The 27,217-nt window shown below is 38.2% G+C and overlaps 1 protein-coding gene across 1 annotated transcript in view; it reads left to right on the top strand.

Annotated features, from left to right (window-relative positions):
- The window catches only part of HMGA2 (high mobility group AT-hook 2), a 289,643-nt gene extending 262,719 nt beyond the window's left edge, over positions 1-26,924 (top strand). The window contains exon 5 of the mRNA XM_039342254.1: positions 23,244-26,924. Coding sequence (XP_039198188.1) covers positions 23,244-23,291 — 48 coding nt within the window. The 3' untranslated portion in view covers positions 23,292-26,924. The remainder of the gene's footprint in view (positions 1-23,243) is intronic.
- Positions 26,925-27,217: the final 293 nt, after the last annotated feature.

Genomic DNA, 27,217 nt, shown 5'->3' on the forward strand with positions numbered 1-27,217 from the left:
CGTCTGTTGGTAAGAAACGTAGCATCTAAAATATTGCTCCACCATTTTGTTAGCGGATTCTGCAGCCCCATTGGTGGCAGGATGAAAAGCAGATGATAAACCTTGAGATGATCCAATTAATTTAAGAAAACTCCTCCAAAGCTTCGCTGTGAACTCGACCCCCCCCCCGTCCGAAATTATTTGCTTAGGGGCACCATGCAGCCGGTAGATATGTTTCAGGAACAATTTGGGCAGATGGGAGTCCTTTGCAGGCGATGAAATGAGCCTGCTTCGAAAACAGGTCTATCACAGTCCAGATGACAGTATTTCCTCTACTTTCAGGTAGGTCTACTATAAAGTCCATAGTATTTCTTCCCATGGTTGAGAAGGGTCTGCCACAGGTTGCAGTAATCTAGGAATTTTCCCTGGGATTCTTTTCATTGTGGCACATATAGTACAACTTTTTACATAGTTTTCCACATCCCTTTTCAGCCCCAGCCACCAAAATTGCCAGCGGGTGAGATGTAGGGTTTTCAAATATCCAAAGTGTCCAGCCTGTTTTACATCATGGCTGTGTTTGAGAGCATAAAGACGGAGGGCTTCTGGCAAATATAGTTTCCCCCCTTTGTAAGCTAAGCCATCCCTGCACGTTAGGGAGGTTTGATTATCTTTGAACCATTGATCGGTGAGGAGCTCTTATTTTATTTTCTTTACCCCAGGGCCGTCAAGATTGGGGACCCTGTGAGGCGTAAATTGAGCGACAGTTTGTGGATTGGGGATAATTGCCTCATTATCCTCCCGTTCGCTTTTGTATTGGGGTAACCGGGATAGCGCATCAGCCAGGAAGTTTTTTCCTCCTGTACTTTAGAGTGACATTGAAGTGGTTAAAGTACTGTGCCCACCGCACTTGCTTTGGGGACAATTTGTGGGGAGTTTTCAGTGTTTCTAGATTTTTGTGATCTGTTCATATTTCAAATGGCACCTTGCTCCCTTCTAGATAGTGTCGTCAGTTTAATAGCGCCCACCTAATCGCGAAGGCCTCTTTCTCAAAGATTGCCCATCTCCACTTGTCCATGCTAGTGGTTGGCCTGATCGTGGCTTCCCTCCTCCTTTGCCTGTTTTGAGTAGTTCTGTAAGGGGTAGGGCAATCTCAGCAAAAGAGGGGATGAATTGATGATAAAAGTTGGCAAAACCCAGAAAGCTCTGGAGCTGTTTGCAAGTCTTTGGGGGCTGCCATTCAATTATAGCTTTCACCTTGGCTGGATCCATTTCAATACCCTCGTTGGAAATTCTGTAGCCAAGGTAATCTAATCGGGTCTGGTAAAATTCACATTTTGACAATTTGGCATAAAGCTTGGCATTCAATAGCTTCTTTAACATTTCTCTCACCAGCTTTATGTGATCAGTCATATTCATGCTGTATATCAGGATATCATCAAGATACACCATAACCCCTTTGTACAAGTGATCATGTAGGACCTCATTAAGCAACTGCATAAATATGGCTGGGGCCCCCTTTAGTCCAAGTGGTATGACTTTGAACTGATAGCTCCCCATAGGACAGTTGAAGACAGTTTTCCACTCATCTCCCTCTTTTATTCTCACCCAGTAATATGCCTCTCTCAGGTCTAATTTGGTGAAGATACTCTCCTTAGCCAGATGGGTTAATAAGTCCTTTAGGAGGGGGAGGGGATATTTATTTTCCACACTCACAGTGTTGAGACCCTTATAGTCTACACAGAGACAAAGAGATCCATCTTTTTTCTCTTTGAACAACACAGGGGCTCCCACGGTAGATTTGGCCGATTCGATGAACCCCCTTGCTAGGTTTTTGTTCATGTATCGCTGCATCTCCTCCATTTCAAGGGGGGGACATAGCATACATTCTCAGGCGTGGGAGTTTGGCTCCTGGCACCAGTTCAATGGAGCAGTCATTGGGTCTGTGAGGGGGCAGGGCATAGCATTCTTTTTCACTAAATGCCTCCACCAGGTCCCGGTATTCATTGGGGATGAGTGGTTCACTCGGCGGTGGTGAGGTAGCCATGTGCGCTCGCTCATTGGGTGGCCTAAGGTGTTCTGCAACTTTGGTTGAATCAGTGGGAAGTTTAGCCTTATAGGTAGTCTCACAGTTCTCATTCCTTTCTCCCACCAGATAAATGGCTTCCATTTGTCCAACCAGGCTAGCCCTAGGATCACAGTCTCAGTCATTTTTGGAGCCACTAGGAAGTGAATAAATTCCCAGTGCACACCTATTTCTAGGCTTAAGGGCTCAGTTAATTGTGTAACAAGAGTCCCTCCCATCAGGGAGCCATCGGCTTGCTCAAACCTCACAGGTTTGGAAAACTGTTTTGCCCGTATGCCCATTTTCATGGCAAATGGCTGACTAATAATGCAGCGGGTGCATCCAGAATCAATTAACACATTTAAGTCCATTTGTGCCCCAGACTTAGGAATTATAAGTTTGGTGGCCAGTGAAAAAGACAGGATTTGTCGACTCACCATCGAGTCGTTCTCTCCTTCATCGTCGCTGTCAAAGGAGCGATGGGGCGGGTCCACCCAGAGTCCCGGAGTCCTCCTGTGTGGGGGGTGTAATCTGGGCAACAGGTTCTTGCGTGACCCGGTTGGATTTTTCTCTCGTTAGCCACTGGGCAGGTTTCCTTCTCACCGCTGGTTCCGGTCTGCTCTGCAGTCGGGGGTAGGGGACTGGACAGGTTGCCGCTCGATGTCCCTCTTGTCCACACCAAAAACACTTATTTGACGGGCCTGCAGGTGGTCTGGGTCTCTCAGCCATCGCAATAGTTGGAGGTTTTCATGGGGGTGATTGCTGTCTGAGTTGCTCTGGCGGCTGCTCGGATTCAGGTGGCGGAGGCTTCTTATAGCAGGCGAGCTGAATGTCTAGCTTCACTGCTGCCTGGTACCATTCTTGCAGCTGATCAGGTACGGCTCTATCGATGCAGGCCTGAGAGAGGTGATTGTCTAATCCCTCAATGAAGTGATGGATTAGGGATTGTTCAGGCCACCCCTCTATTCGACCTGCTATTTTGCAAAATTCCCACACATACTCCAGGGCAGGCCTGCCAGCTTGTTTTATTTTGTGGATTTGTTCTCTTGCCTTAAGACCAATAGATGGCTCCTCAAATTTTCTCTCGGCTCTAGGAGAAAGAGGTGGGGTCCTCCAATTTGGGGGCTTGCTCATTATATAAATTGTTCAGCCATTCGGATGCTTCTCCCTCTAGGCTGGATGCAATCACATCGACCATGGCCCCTGGGTTCGGGTAGAGATAGGCCCAGCAATTCAAATGAGAACGCACTTGGTTGAGGAAAAAAAACAGCTTCTCTGGGTCCCCATCGAAGGTTGCTCTGAAAAGTGGTGCAAATATAGGTTGTTGGGGGCCCCACTGTGGCTGTTGCTGCTGGCCCCATCCTGGCTGCAGATTTATGCCCAGGGGTTGCACGTTCGGGGGCTGTGGCCAATCTCCCTGCTGTGGTCGGTCTCCCACCAGCTGCTTGTCTCCTGGCTTCTGCACCATCCCAAGCTGTTGCAAGGCTTCTATTAGCTGTGGCAAGCTCAAAGATCTGCTGGGGAACCCAATCTCCCCATTGCTGCAGATGCCTTAAACTGGATTTCCCTCTCTCTTCAGGGTTGGGGTCCCTGGCAGGGGAAGACAGGATCTGAAAGGCTTTCTGATGTGCAATGGGAGGGGTATAGGCTCCTCTCTCCAGGAATTGATTTCTGCTTTTCACCTCTGGGTTTTGAACTCTTTCCAGTGACTCACCAAAAACTTCGTTATCTCTCCATTCTGCTTCTGAAGTCTTTGCTCCCAGCTGGGAGATCTGCCAGAGTTCTTTCTCCCCCGGCTGGCTGGCTGCCACTGGGGAAGCTGCTGCTGCTGTCGTTCCCCTCCCTGGGGAAGCTGCTGCTGCCGAAGTGCTGGCCTCAAGCCATCTTTCTCCTTCCATAATGAGATCTTTCCTGAATTTTGTCAGTCTATCCCTTTAGTTTAGGAATAGTGACCAGGGTCCAGGACCCCTTAATTGGTTTAAGAAATTTGTGGATCTTGGCATGATGTCTGACTAATGAAACACTTCAAAGAACTTTCAGGCATTTTTTAACCTAAAAAGCCTTTATTAGTGTAAAGGAGTGTCAGCACGGCATGGAGAATGCCACAATCTGAATTTCCCTTCCTTTGCACATACATTCCAGGCATTTCCCCTCCCCTATTTTGGAGTCATGATTCACATCTTCCAATTAACCTGGAGGGCAAAGATTCACTTCCTTTCCCTTCCGCGTGTTTTTCTCTCCTCTCTCATTCTCATTTGAATTAACTCTAAAAGTACCAGACAGTTCTGCATATTTTGTCAAAGCAAGAATATTCAATATTAGCAGCGTTGACATATATTTAACAATCTCTCTTTTGATAAACGCTATCTATATATCATTTTATAGAAATGTTCTTTAGAGCTTAACAAACTATAAATTTCAACCTTTTGTCCACATATTTTCCTGTTGCTGCATTTATTTATTATATCCAAAATTTTTAGCTTTATTTTATCATACAGTTTTAACTTGTTCATCTTCTATGTCCAATCTTAACAGAAACATTCATTTTAGCTATAAGATATTTGCCATTAGTACATAGCTCAATTTCAAATATAGTTTTATCGTGTTCAAAATCAGAAATACTTTTATTAAGTTTAAATCTTTCTGAGGGTTGCAGATATGTAAATCATTGACATTTATATCATAAAATCCTCTATCTGAATGTATGTGAATCCAATTTTTTTCAACTTTTTTATATGTCCACCAAGCATGATAAAATATTGCTTATGTTGTTCACATTTCCAACATACATTTGAAATGCCTTTATACCTTTCAGATCTTATATTTCAGTTTTCACACGCAGAAAGCAAATGCATTCACTAAATCTTGCTTTAGGGACATATGCTTTTTTATTTAAAGTTATGGAGATTTTATATTAAATATATTTTATATTAAATCCCAAACTATCTTACAGACCCTGAAGATTTCCTGCCTTGTAGCTGGAAAATTTCATAATAGTTCTCCTTATTTGTATTAATACAAACTGTTAAATTATATTACATCCACATGAAAGCTGAGGAATGATTAAGAATGACAGAAGAATAGCACTGAGCTTATGTTAGAAAAGATACCATATCATCTTGTAAGCCTCTAGTAAGTAAGATACTTTTTTCTATCTGGACAAACTTATTTTGGGATTTAGAGCAGGAAATACCCATATCATTGTTCTCAGTCACTAAAATTAAATTGATACTATCAAGTGAATTCTATAGTTAATTCTTGGTTAAATTATAAACAAAGAGAAAATAATGTCAGTTTGCTCATTTGCAAGCAACTTACAACAGCTGTGTTCAATATGCAATGTGCTATACTATATGGTGGATTACATTGTAAAATAATACAAAGGGAATTGTTTTAATGGTTTTTTTAGAGAAACATGGTGATTAACAAAGTGATAATTTTTAAAACTTCTAAAGCTTAAAAATGTGCATTTAAGAATTCTTTAGGATAGTTTGAGGTCCGATGCAGAAGAAGGGCTGAAAGTCTTTAGAATGCCAAATGGTAATTTTGTGTGTGTGTAATGCCTCCCCCAAGCGTTTTTTTACTAACCTGCCTTTCAGCTGCATTCTGTTTCTCCGTTTGCTTCTCAGCCTTTGCCACATGTTTGTGGGACTATCGGTAAAAAAAAAAAAAAAAAAGTTCCATCATACTTTCTAACTTCTTGCGAGATCTCAAGGTAGAAAGTCTGATAGAACTTTTTTTTCTTGCGAAGGAGAAACGGCACGGGGCTGGGAGCCAAGTAAGGAAAGAAAGGCAATTTCTGGGTGAGGATTTCTTTCCTTACCTGCCCCACTTGTTCCGAGACCGCTTTCTGCTCAGATACGTTGCTCTTGCCAATGGCCTGACCGCCCACTTCAGCGCCTTCCCTCCCTGAGCCTCCAGCACTCCACCTGCTGCTTTGGTGGCTCTGTAGGCAGAGCTTCAAAGTTCTCTTCTTTGTCAGAGAAGAGAAGTTTGCAGCTCTGCCTACAGAGCCACCAAAGCTGTAGCTCAGGGGTCCTCAAACTATAGCCCGACCTGTCTTTTTTTTTTAACAAAATTTATTGGTTTTTTAAGTTCTTAAAGCAACATGTTCAGGACACACCGTGGTGCTGGGGTAATCAAACATCTTAAAACAAGACATATATACATAATATAATCAATACATCAAATATTCCCTCTCTTTTTCCCTCAAATAGCATAGTATATTTAGAATATCCAATTCTAGCTTAAATTTATTCAACCTGAACCTGTTTTTAAGCTTCATCAATTTCTACCATAATCAAATTAACTTTAAATAAAAACATTTTCAATTCAAATATCCCTTCCACATATGTTCTACTTTCTTAATTTTATCAAAATCTTATTTGTTTCTTCTTCCATTAATCTCCCTTATTTAGAGTAAAATATTAATCTATCCTGTACCTATCAAATTTATCAATTGATCTATCTCTTCAAGCTAAAAAAATAGTAATATCATACCTTAAATCATGTCATTCCATTAAACAAAATTCAAGTCTTCAAATAATTATCATAACTAATAATGTCCATATCATCAGAAAATCATATCATCTTATTAAATTTCAATTAACTATTAGTTCACTTCAAATCTGAAACACCTCTTCAATTTTCGTCACTCCATTATATCATAATTTTCATAGAAATAAACCTAACATTCTAAAAAGAACATTCTTAGTATTCTAAATTGTCTTTAATCCCTTATATAGAAAGATATCTTGTTTTTAAACAAAAATATTTATCTATCCTAGACACATCTAAGTGTATATACTTATCAAACTCTTTTATAGATATCTAATCCTTCACTTAATCAATCTCTTTGAGTTAACAAATTAATATCAAACTTTAAATCATTTCAATCCTTTAAGTAAAGTTTAAATTTCACATGTTATAGGACAAACAAGTCATCTTATTTAATTAACATTCAATTAGTTATTGATTCACTCCAACTCTAAGACATCTTTTTACTTCAAATTCAAAATCTCAGTTCTTACATCAGTCCATAGTTCTAGGTTGCCTTTAATCCAATTTAAGAAATTTTAAATTTCATTTTTCAATCTTATTCTAGCTTTCCTCTTTTGCCAGGTAGATTTCCATAACAGGGCTTCCCTTCCAAATAATAGGTCTCTTTTTGTTGCTTGTGGTGTCACTTGATTCGATACAGACCATCTTGATCTCTGATTTAATCTCTGTTTCTCTTGTCCATAAAGCCTCGTTGCTTCAGAAGTCCAAAGTTCGGTCTTTGCTTTTCCTGGTCTTGCTTGTAAGGCAAAATAAGATTCTCCTTATCCTCAGTTAAAACCTCTTCTTTTATAATCTGTTTTGTAGAGTAGTCAAGTGTAATCTGGGAGTCAGTTTTAAGTTTTAAAGTAGAGATTCTGGCTCTTAGTTCTGTAGTAGCCTCTTTTATTGTAGTACATATTTTTTCTTTTGCCTCATAGATCTTTTCCAGTATAAGTTTACAGTTTAAATGTGATTGAGGCTTCTCCATTTTAGCAATAGTTGAAGAAGAATCCTTTTTCTTTTTAGTGAAGGTTACAGTTGAACATTATCCACCCCCACAGATCACACAGCAAGCTCAACTTATCTTTTTTCTTGAAAAGCGGTTTGAAGGCCAAAGCTCTCTCATCTCCAAATAAACAATCCAATATTAACTTTTGACCAGTAGGTGTCCTCAGTGAGCTAAAAAGACTTCTTCAAACACCATTTTCCCTTTTTTCTATCTTTTAAAGGGAGAATAGAAAAAGAAATATTCTGCTGATATAATACCGCTCCAAAAAACACAAAAAACAGTTTTTTCTACAGCACAATGTAGGTAGGAATAGAATATAGTTTTAAAATGAATATTTATTTATTCTGTCCTTTTTGTAAAACGCGTTTGTTCCCACGATTACTAAAGCCGCTTTCTCCAGATGGGGAAATAATAGCACAAACAGCTTATACAGGCAAAAACAGCAGGGGTATGGAGAGGAACAAAAGAGGTCTCACCTGGATCATCTGTGGTGGGTCTTTAATGCTTAGATGATGATGTGACTTTCGGCTGGTGCAGCAGGGTGATCGGCCATGTTGCAGGCCGATCTTTGCTCCATTGGCCCTAAGGAGAAGCTGGAGACTCGGAGGAAGCTGCCGCCCTCCCCTATCTACAAGCCAGCCTCCTCCTCGGTGGTCGCTCCTCCAGGGTGACTTTCGACCCCCTAGGGGGGTCTACCAGTGAAGGAAATTCCGGACGTCCTGGAGAGAAGTTTCCAGGCACGATCAGAACTAATGATCATGAGACATCTACAAGAAAGCCACAAAGCCCATAGTCGACCAAGGAACACACAACCGCCCTCCTCCTCTCCTTTTCTTCTCCTCCACTCCACAAACCCCATTCTCTTCTGGAACTGCTGATGTTACCTAGTTTGGGTCATGAGTAGTCTGCAAGAAATGCTGAATGGAAATGGCACCCAGCCCTGCCTCACCTCACCCCGCAGGATGCGCCTCCTGCCCACCATCCCACTTGCCAGACACCCCCTGGATCTCCCCCAACCTTGCCCAGCCCTCACAGGCGTCCTTCCCCACAAGCAACATCAAGGTGGCCACACCCACCCTGGGCATGTCCACCCAGTCTGCCATGACCACTGCAGCCACGTCCACCCAGTGACCACGCCCACCCGGCACCTGACAATAAATAAGTGGGGTTTGGGTTGCAGTTTGGGCACTTGGTCTCTAAAAGGTTCGCAATCACTATCCTAGCTGCTGCAAGAAAGTGCTTGTGAGCAAAGGTGCTGACTTCATTTTATAAACAGAAAAGGTCTGTCTATGTAAAGACTTGAATGAAGTCAAATCTTTTAAGAATTTTACTTGGTGCTTAATGTACTTACCTGCTTGGAATTTGGTTTTGCCTCTGTTAAGGTTTGCATGAGGATCTGTCATTAAAATGTTGAATACAACTAGTCTTTGGGGTGAGCTCTTGGCTCAGTCTGTTTTGTTGTTGTTGTTAGCTGTAGTGTGGCAAACAGGTACTTATAGCCAAGAATTTTGCCTATTGTGGCTTCTCAGCAGAATTTCTCATCATATTGCCCTTCCTAGGCCTTAATGGAGGCCAAATAGTCCTTGACTTGGATCTGCAAAAAGGCAGGCATAAGGCCTGAAGCCACTGCAACAAAGACCTCTTTTGCAGGCCTTTCTCTATACACACACACAAAGAGAGAGATAGACAGACACCTTACAAGAGTGTTCTTATTATATCATTTTTTATTAAAAGTTTTAAAGATTTTGTGCAATATCTATCCCAAATCCCTCCCCCCCCACTTCCCAGAGCTGATTACAGGGTTACAAATAAACAATCATAATCTAACTAACATTACCTAACTATACAAACAGTCAAATCCATAACATGCTTTAACTCCTTTTCAAAGTAAATACTAACAAATTAAATACAAAAATAATAATATAATTAAACCATAAAACTAAGAGTAATATAAATTCTACCATATTAAACTATTAGTAATAATCTGAAATTTACTCATAAGCTAGATAATACTTTTTAGTCTCATATTTATTCTGAATATAATCTATCCATCTTCTCCAAACCGAAATATATCTTTCTTGTGAGTAGTCCTTCAAATAAGCGGAAATTTTTGCCATTTCTGCTAAATTAAACACCTTGAGTATCCATTCTTCCATAGTAGGCAAAGAATCTTTCTTCCAATATTGTCCCACCAATAATCTTGCAGCTGTTATAAGATTCAACATCAAATTAATCTCTTTAACATCAAAAGCTACAATAACACCTAACAAAAATAATTGTGGCGTAAACTTTATCTTTCTCTTAAAAATCTTTTGAATGTTCCACCAAATCTTAATCCAAAAAGCTTTTATATTTCTACAAGTCCACCAAATATGAAAATAAGTTGCATCTAAGCTTCCACATCTCCAACATTTGGGCTTAAATTAGGATACATATAGGATAGCTTTTGAGGATCCAAATGCCACCTATAAAACATTTTATAAAAATTTTCTCTTAAATTTTGAGCTTGAGTAAATTTTACATTTCTTACCCAAATTGTCTCCCATGTGTCCAATAGAATCGGCTCTTGAATATTTTGTGCCCATTTTAACTAACTCTGTTTCAGAATCCAATTCTATTAAAACATTATAAATTCTCTTTATGTGGGCTTGAGTTTGATCTTTAATCTGTTTTACCAAATTCACATCATCTAAAGTAATACCAACCTTTTGATCTAAACTCCACCTGACTAACAATTGATTATACTGAAAACAAGAGTGTACAATATTTTCTTGCTTCAACTCAGCTAAAGATTTTAATTGCCAGTCCTTCCCTACCAAACTAAGTAATTCTTTATAAGAAATCCTATCCATAGTCACACCCCTAGATACCCCCTCTATCACGTGTCCAGGAATCCCCCAAATTGGAATTTTATAATTTAACTTATAATAATACTTCTTGATCTACTGGAGAAGGAAATGGCAAACCACTCCAGTATCTTTGCCATGAAAACCCCATGGGCAGTACTAAAAGGCAAAAAGATATGACGCTGGAAGATGAGCCCCTCAGGTCGGAAGGTGTCCAATATGCTACTGGGGAAGAGCAGAGGGCTAGTACTAGTAGCGCCAGAAAGAATGAAGCGACTGAGCCAAAGCCGAAAGGACGCTCAGCTGTGGATATATCTGGTGGTGAAAGGAAAGTCCGATGCTGTAAAGATTTTTTCTCCATAGGAACCTGGAATGTAAGATCCATGAATCAAGGCAAGCTAGACGTAGTCAAAAAAGAGATGACAAGACTGAACATCGACATCTTAGGAATCAGCGAACTAAAATGGACAGGAATGGGTGAATTTAACTCAGATGACCATCAGGTATACTACTGTGGGCAAGAATCCCTCAGACGAAATGGAGTAGCCTTCATAGTCAATAAAAGAATAGGAAAAGCAATACTGGGATACAATCCACAAAATGACAGAATGATCTCAATTCGAATCCAAGGCAAACCATTCAATATCACAATAGTCCAAATCTATGCTCCAACCACTGGTGCTGAAGAGGATGAAATTAACCAGTTTTATGAAGCCCTACAGTACCTTATAGAATTAACACCAAAAAATGATGTCCTTATCATCATGGGGGATTGGAATGCTAAGGTAGGAAGCCAAAAGATAACCGGAATAACAGGCAAGTTTGGCCTTGGAGTACAAAATGAAGCAGGGCACAGGCTAATAGAATTTTGTCAAGAGAATACAATGGTCATAACAAACACTCTTTTCCAACAACCCAAGAGACGGCTCTACACATGGACATCATCAGACGGTCAACATAGAAATCAGATTGACTATGTGCTCTGCAGCCAAAGATGGAGAAGCTGTATACAGTCAGTAAAAACAAGACCAGGAGCTGACTGTGGCTCAGATCATGAGCTTCTCGTTGCAAAATTTAGGCTTAAATTGAAAAAAGTAGGGAAAAGCACTAGGCCACTCAGGTATGAACTAAATCATATTCCTGATGAATATACAGTAGAGGTGACAAATAGATTTAAGGAATTAGATCTGATAGACAGAGTGCCTGAAGAACTATGGATGGAAGTTCGCAACATTGTACAAGAGGTAGCAACTAAAACCATCCCAAAGAAAAAGAAATGTAAGAAAGCCAAATGGCTGTCTGGGGAAGCTTTGCAAATAGCTGAGGAAAGAAGGGAAGCGAAAGGCAAGGGAGAAAGAGAAAGATACACCCAATTGAATGCAGAATTCCAGAGAGTAGCTAGAAGAGATAAGAATGCCTTCTTAAATGAACAGTGCAAAGAAATAGAAGAAAACAACAGAATAGGGAGGACCAGAGATCTCTTCAAGAAAATTGGAGATATGAAGGGAACGTTTCATGCAAAGATGGGCATGATAAAGGACCAAAATGGCAGGGACCTAACAGAGGCAGAAGAGATTAAGAAGAGATGGCAAAACTACACAGAAGAACTATACAAGAATGAGCTTAACATCCCAGATAACCACAATGAGATGGTCACTGACCTCGAACCAGACATCCTAGAATGTGAAGTGAAATGGGCCTTAGAAAATCTGAGCAACAACAAAGCTAGTGGAGGTGACAGTATTCCAGCTGAGCTATTCAAAATCTTAAAAGACGATGCAGTAAAAGTGCTACACTCAATTTGCCAGCAAATTTGGAAAACTCAACAGTGGCCACAGGATTGGAAAAGGTCAGTTTACATTCCAATTCCAAAGAAAGGCAATGCCAAAGAATGTTCAAACTATCGCACCATTGCACTCATTTCACATGCTAGTAAAGTTATGCTTAAAATCCTACAAGCTAGACTCCAGCAGTATGTGGATCGAGAACTACCAGAAGTACAGGCAGGATTTCGAAGAGGCAGAGGAACTAGAGATCAAATTGCCAACATACGCTGGATCATGGAGAAAGCTAGGGAGTTCCAGAAAAACATCTACTTCTGCTTCATTGACTATGCAAAAGCCTTTGATTGTGTGGATCACAACAAATTGTGGCAAGTTCTTAAAGAGATGGGAGTACCAGACCATCTCATTTGTCTCTTGAGAAACCTATATGCGGGTCAAGAAGCAACAGTGAGAACCGAACACGGAACCACTGATTGGTTCAAAATTGGAAAAGGAGTCCGGCAAGGCTGTATACTGTCGCCCTGCCTATTTAACTTATATGCAGAGCACATCATGAGAAAGGCAGGGCTAGATGAATCAAAAGTTGGAATTAAGATTGCCGGGAGAAATATCAACAACCTAAGATATGCAGATGATACCACTCTAATGGCAGAAAGTGAAGAGGAACTAAAGAGCCTCTTGATGCGGGTGAAGAAGGAGAGTGCAAAAGTTGGCTTGAAACTCAACATTAAGAAAACCAAAATCATGGCATCCGGCCCTCTCAATTCCTGGCAAATAGATGGGGAAGAAATGGAGGTAGTGACAGATTTTATTTTTCTGGGCTCAAATATCACCTCAGATGGGGACTGCAGCCAAGAAATTAAAAGACGCTTGCTCCTGGGGAGGAAAGCTATGGCAAATCTAGACAGCATACTAAAAAGCAGAGACATCACCCTGCCAACAAAAGTGCGTATAGTCCAGGCCATGGTTTTCCCAGTTGCAATGTATGGCTGTGAAAGTTGGACCATAAGAAAGGCTGAGCGCCAAAGAATTGAGGCCTTTGAACTATGGTGCTGGAGAAGACTCCTGCGAGTCCCTTGGACTGCAAGGCGTTCAAACCGGTCAGTTCTAGAAGAGATCAACCCTGACTGCTCTTTAGAAGGCCAGATCCTGAAGTTGAAACTCAAATACTTTGGCCACCTAATGAGAAGGAAGGACTCACTGGAAAAGGGCCTAATGCTGGGAAAGATTGAGGGCAATAGAAGAATGGGACGACAGAGAATGAGATGGCTGGATGGAGTCACTGAAGCAGTAGGTGAGAACTCAAATGGACTCCAGAAGATGGTAGAGGACAGGGAGACCTGGAGGAACGTTGTCCATGGGGTCACGATGGGTCGGACACGACTTCGCAATTAACAACAACAACAACAAATACTTCTTCCAGACACGTAATAAAGAGGTTCTTAAAATATGAGATTTAAAAACCTGATCTACTTTTTTATTATAAATTAAATATGTATGCCATCCATATAATAAATCCCATCCCTCAAGAAGAAGTATATTTTTATTTGTTAAGTTAAGCCAATCACTAATCAATGTTAAAGCCACCGCATCATAATACAATTTTAAATTAGGCGCCTTAAGTCCTCCTCTTTCCCATGCATCTTATATAATCTTAAACTTAACTCTTCGTTTTTCTCCCTGCCCAAATAAACTTGTTAATACCCTTCTTCCATTCCTCCAAGTTGGCATCGTTTTTCAAGATAGGTATCATTTGAAACAAAAAAAGAAACTTTGGAAGAACATTCATTTTAACCGCTGAGATTCTCCCCAGCAAAGATAACTGTAATTTTTTCCAATCATTTAAATCCTTTTGCACTTTTACCCATAATGTCTCATAATTATTTTTATACAATTTAACATTAGAAGCTGTAATATATACTCCCAAATATTTAACCTTTTTCACTATTTCAAAACCTGTTAATTTAGCTAACATATCCTTTTGCTTCATAGACATATTTTTCGGTAATATTTTAGTCTTATTGTTATTTACTTTAAAACCAGAAACTTTCCCATATTGGGTTATGATTTCAACCAAATCCCTTACCGAATCTGTCGGTTGAGATAACGTCACAACCAAATCGTCTGCAAAAGCTCTCAACTTATAATCATTCTTATTTATTTTTATTCCCTTTATTGTAGGTGATTCACGAATTTTAATAAGTAAAATCTCCATTGTTAAAACAAATAACAATGGGGATAATGGACATCCCTGTCTTGTACCCTTTTCAATTTTAAATGCTTCTGTTAATCCCCCATTAATTATAATTTGTGCCAATTGTTGTTGATATATAGCCTTAAGAGCATACAAAAATGTATCCCCAAAATTCATTTTCTCTACAACTCTCAATAAAAATTGCCAATTTAACTGATCAAAAGCTTTTTCAGCATCCAAAAATATCAAAGCCGCAGGGATTTGATTGTTCTTGTCCAAATACTCAATTAGGTTAACAATTTGTCTTACATTATATTTCATATATCTCCCAATTATAAATCCAGATTGATCACGATGAATCAATTGCTTCAGAACATGCATTAATCTATTTGCCAATATTTTCAAAAAAATCTTATAATCTGTATTCAAAAAAGATATAGGTCTATAATTCTTAAGCTGGGTAAGATCTTGATCCTCTTTCGGAATCAACGATATAAAAGCCCTTCTCCAAGATGGAGGTACCTCTGTTGCCAACGAAATACTATTAAAATTTCCTTTAATGGTTCTATCATTTCTTCCGATAACATTTTATAGTAGATTGCTGTTAATCCATCTGTACCAGGAGCCTTACCAACCTTTAACTGTTTAATCGCCCAAGTAATTTCCTCAGAAGTAATTAAATAATTCATCTCATCTCATTGATCATTTGAAAGTTTAGGAAAATATGCTGCCTGTAGATACTTTTCTATATCTGAAACTTGTATGCTTTCACTAGCATATAACTTTGAATAAAAATCTAAAAAATCCTTTTAATCAAATTTTGTTGATAAACCTCTTTACCTTTATAATCTATTTTCTCTATAATCCTTGACTTCTGTTTCTTCCATAATTGATAAGCCAACCACCTACCAGGCTTATTTGCATTACAGAATGTATTATGTTTCATGTAACTTAAATTAATTGCAACCTGATCAGCCATTAACATGTTAAATTGCTCCTTAAGCATATTTACAGAAACCTTTAACCTGTTATCCAATGGATTCAAAATAAAAGCCTTCTCTTTCACTTTAATCTCTTCTTCCAACTCTTCATGTTTTTTCACCTGTTTGCACCTATGTGCATTATTCATGTGAATCAAAACCTCTCTCATAGAAGCTTTGCTAGCATCCCATACCATAGCCATTGAGATACCCTTATGCATATTCAAAACAAAAAATTCCTTCAAATATTCTCTACATTATTATATCATTTGTTAATGTCTTGCTCTCTGGGATGCTGGAGGGAAGAAATATAGTGCTCCAGGTTGGAACATTTATGCCTGTGCCTAGATAATGCTATAGTAGCAGTTTTTCATCTATTGCAGTGTTATCCCCTTTATAGTAGCTTGAGCTCCAAACTACTATATTCCCTCCTAAATACAGTGGGGCAAAAAAGTATTTAGTCAGCTACCAATTGTGCAAGTTCTCCCACTTAAAAAGATGAGAGAGGCCTGTAATTGTCATCATAGGTAGACCTCAACTATGAGAGACAAAATGAGAAAACAAATCCAGACAATCACATTGTCTGATCTGGAAAGAATTTATTTGCAGATTATGGTGGGAAATAAGTATTTGGTCACCTACAAACAAGCAAGATTTCTGGCTCTCATAGACCTGTAACTTCTTCTTTAAGAGGCTCCTCTGTCCTCCACTCATTACCTGTATTAATGGCACCTGTTTGAACTTGTTATCAGTATAAAAAACACCTGTCCACAACCTTAAACAGTCACACTCCAAACTCCACTATGGTGAAGAGCAAAGAGCTGTTGAAGGACACCAGAAACAAAATTGTAGACCTGCACCAGGCTGGGAAGACTGAATCTGCAATAGGCAAGCAGCTTGGTGTGAAGAAATCAACTGTGGGAGCAATAATTAGAAAATGGAAGACATACAAGACCATTGATAATCTCCCTCGATCTGGGTCTCCACGCAAGATCTCACCCCGTGGGGTCAACATGATCACAAGAACGGTGAGCAAAAATCCCAGAACCACACGGGGGGACCTAGTGAATGACCTGCAGAGAGCTGGGACCAATGTAACAAAGGCAACTATCAGTAACACACTACGTCGCCAGGGACTCAGATCCTGCAGTGCCAGACGTGTCCCCCTGCTTAAGCCAGTACATGTCCGGGCCTGTTTGAAGTTTGCTAGAGAGCATTTGGATGATCCAGAAGAGGATTGGGAGAATGTCCTATGGTCAGATGAAACCAAAGTAGAACTGTTTGGTAGAAACACAACTCATCGTGTTTGGAGGAGAGAGAATGCTGAGTTGCATCCAAAGAACACCATACATACTGTGAAGCATGGGGGTGGCAACATCATGCTTTGGGGCTGTTTCTCTGCAAAGGGATCAGGACAACTGACCCGTGTACAGGAAAGAATGAATGGGGCCATGTATCGTGAGATTTTTAGTGCAAACCTCCTTCCATCAGCAAGGGCATTGAAGATGAAATGTGGCTGGGTCTTTCAGCATTACAATGATCCCAAACACACCGCTCGGGCAATGAAGGAGTGGCTTCGTAAGAAGCATTTCAAGGTCCTGGAGTGGCCTAGCCAGTCTCCAGATCTCAACCTCATAGAAAACCTTTGGAGGGAGTTGAAAGTCCGTGTTGCCCAGTGACAGCCCCAAAACATCACTGCTCTAGAGGAGATCTGCATGGAGGAATGGGCCAACATACCAGCAACCTTGTGAAGCCTTACAGAAAACATTTGACCTCTGTCATTGCCAACAAAGGATATATAACAAAGTATTGAGATGAACTTTTGATATTGACCAAATACTTATTTTCCACCATAATTTGCAAATAAATTCTTTCCAAATCAGACAATGTGATTGTCTGGATTTGTTTTCTCATTTTGTCTCTCATAGTTGAGGTCTACCTATGATGACAATTACAGGCCTCTCTCATCTTTTTAAGTGGGAGAACTTGCACAATTGGTGGCTGATTAAATACTTTTTTGCCCCACTGTATTTAGGTCAAGAGTAGAGTAGAATAGAATAGAATAGAATAGAATAGAATAGAATAGAATAGAATAGAATACTTTATTGGCCAAGTGTGGTTGGTCACACAAGGAATTTGTCTCCGGTTTATTTATTTTATTTATATATTTATATAAATATAAATAAGAACACTTCAATATAAAAAGAAGGTAACATAATTTCTATTATACAATTGGTTTGTTATTATTCTCACTAGGGCTAAATTCTGTTATAATGGAATTTCCATCAGGAAGAACTGGGTTTCTACTGGTGATTCCAATTTATTTTATTATGCATTTTTAATGAAGACTTATCTTTATCATTTAGGTACTGTATTATTTCAATGTTTTGATATGTGGATGTAAATAGATGACTATTCTTAATTATCTGAAAGAATAAAATCATAATTTAGTACACATCAAAACATTTATGAATACTGATGTTTAGGTGTTTTGACTTTTTCTGTAATTATTCTGAAAACTCCATTAGTGATAAAAAGCACTACTACTCTGAGTAGTATTCAGTGAACTGAAAGCTGCCAAATACCAGTTGACACTGCTATTTTTACTCTTTCCAGCTGAACAAAATATTGGAAGGGAATTATGTAAAGGAGTGGGCTGCCTTTCTGCCCATCAGCAATAATTTAAAGTGAAGAGCTGATACATAGCTCTGGGACATTATTTACTTTGTAGATAAATGGACTCAAGTTCAGGCCCCAGCATCTTTTCACACAGGATCACCTAGTAGGCACTAGAAAATATTGTATCCCTTTTCTTGTTACAACACTTTATATAAAAAAGTAGTTAGTGCTTTGCTAGTGGGCCAAGGGGTGCAACTTAGCAAATGTTTATGCTTCACTTTAGTTTATACCGGTATAGGACAAAAACATACTTTTGTTGCTTTTTCCTGCTGGTCCATATGTCGGTGGGACAAATGACAAAGGTAGTCAGCTATTTTAAAAAGCATTCAGGGATCTGTAGGAGTGGTGAATAACAATACATGCATAATGATATCACTTATATGCAACAGATTGTGTACTTGTTTCATTCTTTATGATCAAAATACTTAATTGTAGTGTTTATACAAGGATATCTCACATGTTTATTATTATTATTATTGTGATTTGTTGTGGTGCTTATATTGTATGCTTTTTTAACTTCAAAAACACCGCCCTCTCCCAGATGGAAATACCACAACACACTATTCAAATTCTTCATGAACATGTCACTCCAGGTGTCTTGGACCTTGGATATATCTTTCCCCTGAGCATTCTTCAAGCAGTTTGTAGCTATGGTCATAATTTATAACATCAAAAGTAATTCAATATACAAACAGGAACATTTTTACTGCACTTGCTTAAAAACAGAGTATCTCTCATTAAACTAGCAAGAATGTGATTATAGCCTATTATAGCAATTCTCAATTTTCATCTGTTAAGTAGACTATGTAATGTTGTGAGCTGTTCAATATTAGGAAATTTTTCTTGACTAATGCTCACAATAATGTCACTGTATTTCCACTTTGAAAGACTCTTTTTATCTACATTTCTGAGCCCTCTTTCCAATGGGTAAGCATGCTTAACTAGGAAGGGACAGCTTGGTCTTCACATAGCTAGGTCCTAATGATGTGTGCACAGTTTTTGGCTTTAGGTGTTCAATCTCTTTCTCTTTTACTTCAAAGCAATTCCTTTAATATTTGACGAGAGATATATAGTGAGTTTTAGTGCATAAAATGTGCCTCCCACCTCTTTCATACATGCAGCGCAGCATTCAAATCCAGTTCTAAGTATACTTACTCTCAAGTAAATAGTTGGAGTTCAGCAGATCTTTCCTCTAGCCATATAGCCACAGGAGCAGTAACTACCATTGTATCCTTTTCTTCCATCTAGTCCAGGGGTGTCAAACTGCCGGCCCATGGGCCGGATGCGTCATGGCGAAACTGCGCCCACCCCATTGCCAGCAATGGAAAAAAAGTCACGACACGTCACATGACGTTGCAAGTTTGACACCCCTGATCTAGTCTGACCCTTGATCACAAGAAATATCTTTCCAAAGGCCCCGTTTTGTTGTATAATTCTGCAGCAACCATATTGAGAGCAGATGTGGTAAGAACAAATTACAAACATCTACTTTCTAAAGATAGCTGCTGCAGCTAATAATTAAAGGGAATCCCACACAGAGATGTTAATCCAGGGTCAAGCTTTATTTTGGGATGGAAGTAAGCTTGGTTGCCCTAGTATTTGTGTTGAGGATTAGATAGGCAGAATGCAACTGTGTTTATTCTTCTTGACCTCAGGGCAACTTTCAGACATATAGTCCTCCTGAATCATTTATTTGAATTGGTTTTAGGTATTATACAGTTTCAAAGAATTGTACAATTCAAAAAAGACTGTTTAGGCTATTGAATCCAATATCCTATCACCACCCTTTTGATGCATGACCCTCTTTCCTAATGAAGCAATGTGAAAACCTTGATAATTTGCATAGTTTTAGATACCTACAAGCCGATATGACAAAATTAGACTACAGTTTCTATTCATGGATTGTATTTGAGATGGCACAGATTACAATTTGAATCTGTATCAGGTCATGCAAAGGTTCTGCAATGTGAAAATGTGGGTGTCTACAGACAGGCTTAAATCCCCTGTTTTCCCATTCACATGAATAATACATAAAAGAACTAACTCCTATAACGAAAACAATACCACTACTACTAGGTGCCAGTTCTTTCTGCTTCACCTGCATGTGGGGAAGTTGAGGAATTTCAAATTTATTTCAAGAATTGTTAAACCACTCATATTGTGAGTTTTGAGATTCCCTGTATACTAGTTAAAATGTTTATTAGTGCTACAATATGACCCCAGAACAACTAGTATGTGAACAACTGCTTGCACAGATTTTTGTGACCTAAGTTTTTTTAGAGTCTGCACACAAGATAAATAGACTGAAAGACTTGTTGTATGTATTTGAAAATTGGTAATAGAAAATGCAGTAGGTTTGGATGCTAGTGACCATTCATAGGGCTAGGAATTCTGGATTGCAAATATCTGGAAGATCACTAATTGGTATCAAAGAGACACAGAAATGTCTAACTTCCTGCCCCCATTTAGCCATGATCTTTTTTTTTTTTTTTTTGGGTAGGCCAGATCCAATAACAGTAATCCAATGGCTAAGCATAAGATGTCATTTCCACTGATGATGTCCAGAGGCAGTTGTAAAGATCAGAAGAGTTGAAACAGAAACATACAATAGAACAGCTAGCTAGCAGTGTCATCAGAAAAAGCAAGAGGAAGTAATGTGTCAGAGTAATTTAGTTTCAGATGTACTTGATATTTAAATTATACCATGGCAAGTCAAAAGTTCCTGACTTAATGCTTTGGACAACAGTTGTGAAATATTTTGAAAAGTCTAGAAAATAAGTAGAAATAATGAACAGTAACTCATAAGGACTAGGTAACATTCATACCAACCACAGTTTCTGTCTATGTATTCATACATCCTCTGTGATTGTGTAAACTGGAAGTATGAAGGTGACTGGAAATGAGATTATGGAAAATGTTATATCTTTGTAATAGTTGAATGCCTTTTTGTAATTTAAATATTAATTGAAAAAATAAGGCCAGGGGTTAGTTGACACTTGGCTTCCCTCTCTTTTGCCTTTCCATGGCTTTGATCATGCTACATCTATCTTTGTGCCTCATTCTCCAGAGACCATCTTGGGGTCATGGCCTGTTTCCTAGTCAAGAGGTATAAACCTACTGGCTTAAATATTTGAGGCCCACAGTTTAGCAGGGGGGCCTTTTTGCTTCATGCTTTCCCCATTTCCCACATAACCCTGAGCAGACTAAACAAAACCAGTGTGAAATCTCATGACTTGATGCTGCTATGGTTATATTTTTTAAGCTGTCATCCATTCATTTTTACTTGTGTTTATTCCCTGGATTTACAGCTTTTTTTCAAGCCTTTTTGGGGGGGGTGAATGTTTGAAACCTTTTGAAAAAGGATTGCAGAAAGCAGTGGTCAATTATTAAAGCCTACTGTTGTTTTTTTTCTCGCCATGCTGCTCTTGTGCAGTAGTGTCACACATGGTAGCATTTAGCATCCCCTTCACAGCTGAAGTGTTTCAAACACTAATGAATGGAAGTTTGGTCACATAATGCAGACAAGCTGTATCGCAGGCTTTGCTGAGTGGCGTATGGCAGTGGCCTGGGAAAGGAAGAGAGTTATAAATTGTGTCAGCTATAGCCACCCAGACAAAATGAAGCCATGTGGAAAATCAAATCTATTAAAATATGAAGACTGTTATAAGCTGGTCATTCTTAAAAGGTCTCAGTTTGCTATATGGGTAAATATTTACCTATTCATCCTAGATCTTTTTCACATGCTGTCTTACAAGATGATGTGCAGGATTTGATAAAAATCAACTTCTCTCTAACAGCCCCTTTTATCAGCAGTGTTTATTTTCTCCAGTTTACCACCCATATCCTGAAAGGTACTGCACATTAATTGAATGAGTGTAAAAGAATGGCTCAGTGGAGCAAGGTCAGAAGATAGCCCTACATATTTTAAGACCAAAGGAAAAGGGTAGGGGTGGAGACTGGGACTAAGAATGAAAGAGACAGCAAAACAGCCCTCTGACAGTTTCTGGTTTTGTGTTGTTAACCTAGATTTTAGACATTGTCTCCAAAAATAGGGTTATGCTTACATGTGTTTTAAGCTTCAGGCAGAGGGTTAGCGTGGTGTTTGGTTAAAAATTTCAGTAATAGCTGAATTGTAAGATTGTTGTACTGTCATGTGTGGTGTGATAGGTTGGGATATGAGAGGCCAAAGTTCACATCCACACTTAGCTCTGAAGCTTGTTGGGTGGCCTTGGGCAGCTTTCCATTTCTCAGCGTAACCTGCTTCCAAGATTCTTAGCTGAGTGGATAAATGAGATAAGCCCATAAAGTATTTTGTATGTTGAAAAGTCCTGAAGATGTGATTAATATCAAGAGAACAATGCACATGAGATGCACATGCCTTTTCTTTAACCTGAAAACTGAAGTCTTTTATACAGTCATTTTTGCCATCTATATTTCTCTGTGAGCTTGTTCTTAGGCATATCTGCATACCATATTTAGATTCACAAATATCTTTAAAAGGAGCGATATGGGAATGGTATGACCTAAAGTTTACAATTGAAACAGCACTTCTGATAGTTGCTCTAGTTGCAGAAATTAATTGTGAAAGATATCTCTAAGTCCTGGTATTTATAGAAAACAGCTTAAAAACAGCAAAAACTGTTTCTAATGAGTTAATATGTTAATGACTTTGTGGGGCCCCTTGATTTGTGTAACAGGGCAAAGGAATTAATCCAATCATAGATTCCTTCCACACACCCCCAAGAGGTAACCCATTGTTAGCAGTTCCAGTTTAGCTCACATCTTAAAATGTAGCCACATTTCCTATTTCTTCTTCATCCACAATGCAATTTGTCAATCTTAATGTAGTATTTTACATGAATTCAGTCATTGTGATTCCTTCAACAAGCTAAGACAAATTATGTTTGTGTGAACTCAGTTACCCTTTGAAACTTGACTACGACATTCTGAGTAAGTCTGAGTAATTCTGAGAAAGTTAGTAATAATGAATTCCTGGTTTATATTTCATACTGCAAAGCAAGAAAGGAAGCATATATGGACATAGGTTCTGAGACTATCTCACTCTTATTAAGCTAAAATACAGTTGTTTGAACTGGCTCAGTTATTCACTTCAACTTAAAGTATTTTTAATAGTTGTATAATTAATTTACTACTCTGATTGCTTATTCCAGGATCAGCCTGAAGAGACATCCTCACAAGAATCAGCAGAAGATGATTAGAAAACCACACTTTTCTATTTCTACCTCATCAGCAGTTGGATCTTTTGAAGAGAGAAGACACTGCCATGACCACTTACTTCTGTTTCCACAATCTTCTACTTTGGCCTGAGTGGGGAGGAGGAAAGGAATCCACATAACCTTAAAAAGGACTTATTAATAATTATTACAATCCCTTCATTGTCCCAGGTTTCGTGAAACTGCTGTAACACAGGGGGACACAGATTAACAACGCAACATATACTTACTGTTTTCTCTTATTTTTCTTTAATCTACTAATAGTTTGAGCTGCTAAGTAAGGGTGAATGGGTCAGTAAATCTCAGAAGCAGGTTTCAAGTTGTTCACTGCACTGCCTATAATTTTAAAATATTGATTACCATGGGCATTTAAATTGGAAAGACTGGTGTTTGACACTAGTTCTTACAACATCTCTGACCACCCACTCCCTGGCTTAGTGAATTCCCTCTTTAGAACACCAAAGATAAGGATGTAGATGCTAGGATTGTATATGCTTCAGGATGATTCAGGAGGGTTTCACACCTCATGCAAGCACAGCACCTCTCTGCTGTTCATTAAAGCAACCTGAAAGAAAAATGCAAATGCCTTTAATGACTACCCAGTTAGTGTTGTGCTTGTCTCACATTAATTTCAATGAGTCAGGTCTTTAAAGCAGCTGCATAATTTTTTAGGCTTGAGTAGACATTTGCAAAAAGAAATAGATAACTTTAGTGAACAGCAGAGAGTTTATTTTTGGAAGGTCAGAAGTGCTTCTTTGAAATAATTTTTGAAGTATGCACAGCCCTTTTAGATACTATTTTGATAGCCTTGGACTAGATTTGTGCTTATTTGTTTCTCATGTTATTGTTCTTTTGAGACACATCTAAGATTAATTTGTTTCAGTTAATTCAGCTGATAATCAGGAAGGAAAAGTCAAAAGAAAAAAAGGTACTTTGCAACAAAAGGGGAAAATGACATAGTATAATAGTAATACACATATCTGCTGAAGTAATATCAAATGGAACTCAACAGTACCCTCTTTGGAAATGTACACCCTGAAGTGGAATCTGCTTTCTAGAGATTATCATGTTGTTTAGAAATGACTTACATCAGACTTTCAGGACTGAAATTTAGCAACTAAAATTTGGATTTTAGTGAATTTTAAACAATACCTCAGAATGATTTTAAATCATACCATACTGGAACCAAGGGAAATAACTTAGATATTTAGTTTGATTTGTTACTGTGCTGCCAGCCCATTCCACTCCTTCAGAGGAATGGCCTTATCATCTTCACTAATACATCTCCATTCAAGAGCCAATACTATGTACCTCAAGTGGGCTTATTACTTTTAAGTAATATACATTGACATAGGATATTTATCTGGACAGTTTGGTCCAGTTCTATGTCCCCATTTTTTTTTTTTTTACTAAAAAGCAGCACTTTTAACAACTGCAATATTATCCCACTTTTCAGTACTACCTCTGTTATTTACATTGAACTCAACAATCATATAAACATTTGCTGCTATGAGCATACAATGCAAGACATTGTTATTGGATAAATTCTGCATTCCCCCAATCTTTTTTTTTTTACTTTGTCAACTTCATTGCAATTAAGAACACAATACTGTTAATGTTTTCCAGCATTACAATATTTTTTCTTTTTAAAGTATGCTATGCCTTTCTCTGCTAAATTTCTATATAATGTACCATTAACTTGAATATATTTTTGTACCAAATTGCTCATAAGGTTTGTAATGATAATTTTCTTCATTGACACTACATAAAAATAATTAACTGCAGTGTTTAACTATTATTGTCCAAGTCTGTACCTCAATTGACTTTTTAAAAAAAGAAATGGATTAGTCAATTGACAAGACCTACCTCCAGACTATTAATGGATGAACTTGCTGTTTCTTTCAACATTTGTTTTTCAGAAGAAATACTTTTGTCTTCCCAAAAACAAAAGCAAGGAAAAACCCAAATTAGAACTATTTTTGTAAAAGAGCTTTGTGGGAAATGAACACATATTAATTTGTTTCATATTAAAACCACCCCTCAAAGAAACTTGAATCTTTGTAGGTTGGACGCAACAAGCTCAGCTTTTTGCATAATGCAATCACAAATAAGTGTGTGTATGTTTCTGTGTATGTGTGTAAAAACTAGTAGATTATATGAGAATACTCATCAAGTATTTTCATTTTTTTCACAAATGTGATTTTTTTTGTAATAAGTGTCAACCAGATTTATTTTAAATGCTTCTTATGTAGAGATTAATACTTTGACTTCTTTGATTTCTTCCTTTTTATTTCCTCTCTTTGTCTGCCTGTCTTACCCTCAGTGGAAATATCTGTTGATAACCTTGTTTCATTATTTGGGCCAGGGGTAGATTCTCAGGAAAACATTCTTCAATATGGCTTTAGTGTTAGTCAAAGCAACTAAGGAGAGCTACTTACTGGCTGCTTCACAAGATTGACTGTTAAGAACAAACACCTGCTCCGGTGATATGAGTGCCTTGCATTAGGGATCAGTAAAAATGAGCATATAAGAAAAATGTATTTTAGGTATCTTAATGTTCCCTAATTTGTAAATAATTGTACAATAACTGCATATGGGACTTAGTCATGACTATTCAAGCTGTGGCCTAAAAGACAAACTACAATGCGAATATACAGATTTCTCCTTGTGGGTGCAGCCAACTGACCTCCAAACAAATTCCTTAGAATGAGACATAAGGAATATTACTGGAAATAAAACATTTAGTAACTGATGAGGAACACTTGCTCAAGACTCCAAAAATGCCTTGCTTCTTTAGACTTTGGGTTTTAATAGCATAGGCCAGTGTTTCTCAACCTTGGAAATTTACCATGTGCAGAGTTGCAGTCTGCACATGGAAACTCACCAAGACTGAGAAACACTGGTATAGGCCACACTCCCTAATTCCATGATTCTAGTATGTACAAAAGCTCCATCCAGGAAAAGGGATGTATTATTTTTAATCTTAAGAAATGGTGTGGATACAATAGGAAATCCCTATTTTGCACATGGGAATATACCATGAATTACTGAAGAAAATTGAGTAAACTTTATCTATATGGAGGTCTGTGTGAGCATCAGTATCCTTATACTGGAGTTTCTGAATCTGCTTAACAGTGTGAGATGAACTAAATATTATTGACAAGTGGGGGCAGGCATCATATTCCTAAGGTCTTATAGCTTTGATCAAATCTTACATTTTCTGTATATTGTAGAACAATCAAAACACATTACTACCTCTCAGGGTCTTCTATACCTCATTTTCAGATTGAAAATAACCTTGTGGCCATTGAAACAGAAGGATCATCATAAAATTTTTATATATATAGTTTATTTTTATGGGAGATAAATTTTATAGGACTGTTCTTTGCTGTCATTGGTCACTCGTAGATAAGACTGGATATTATTTTTTTCTGCCATTTCTGCACAATTGATATGCTTGCAAAAACGTACAGTTCTTTTTCTATTTTCCTCAACTGTTTTCTAGTTTGTTGCTTTGTTATTCATTTAGAGTTGCTGTCTATGATTTTGAATTGCTTGCTTGTTACTTTGCTGGATTATCACAGTTTGTTCAGCACAATAAACTCATAGTTTATGTAATCTTCATGTTCAATTGCTAGTATTTTGTCACTACTTCATAATTAAGCAATAAAGTTTGGTCTTAGTGAGACAAGTTTATAAAAAAACTTAAAATGCTGTACAAATATTACTCTATTCAAACTATATACTGTACATGATACATGAAAGGGAGATCCAATTGGCAGTTAAGGCACCAAGCTAGAAACCAGGAGACTGAATTCTAATATATATTTAAGTACATATGATAACCATTGTGAGCAGAAATATATCTTCCTTTGTACTTGCTGCTGTTTCTAAATTATCTGATATAATGG

The sequence above is a fragment of the Crotalus tigris genome, unplaced genomic scaffold (assembly GCF_016545835.1).
Source record: "Crotalus tigris isolate CLP2741 ecotype Arizona unplaced genomic scaffold, ASM1654583v1 scf7180000017782.1332974, whole genome shotgun sequence".
In the NCBI taxonomy this organism is placed as follows: Eukaryota; Metazoa; Chordata; class Lepidosauria; order Squamata; family Viperidae; genus Crotalus; species Crotalus tigris.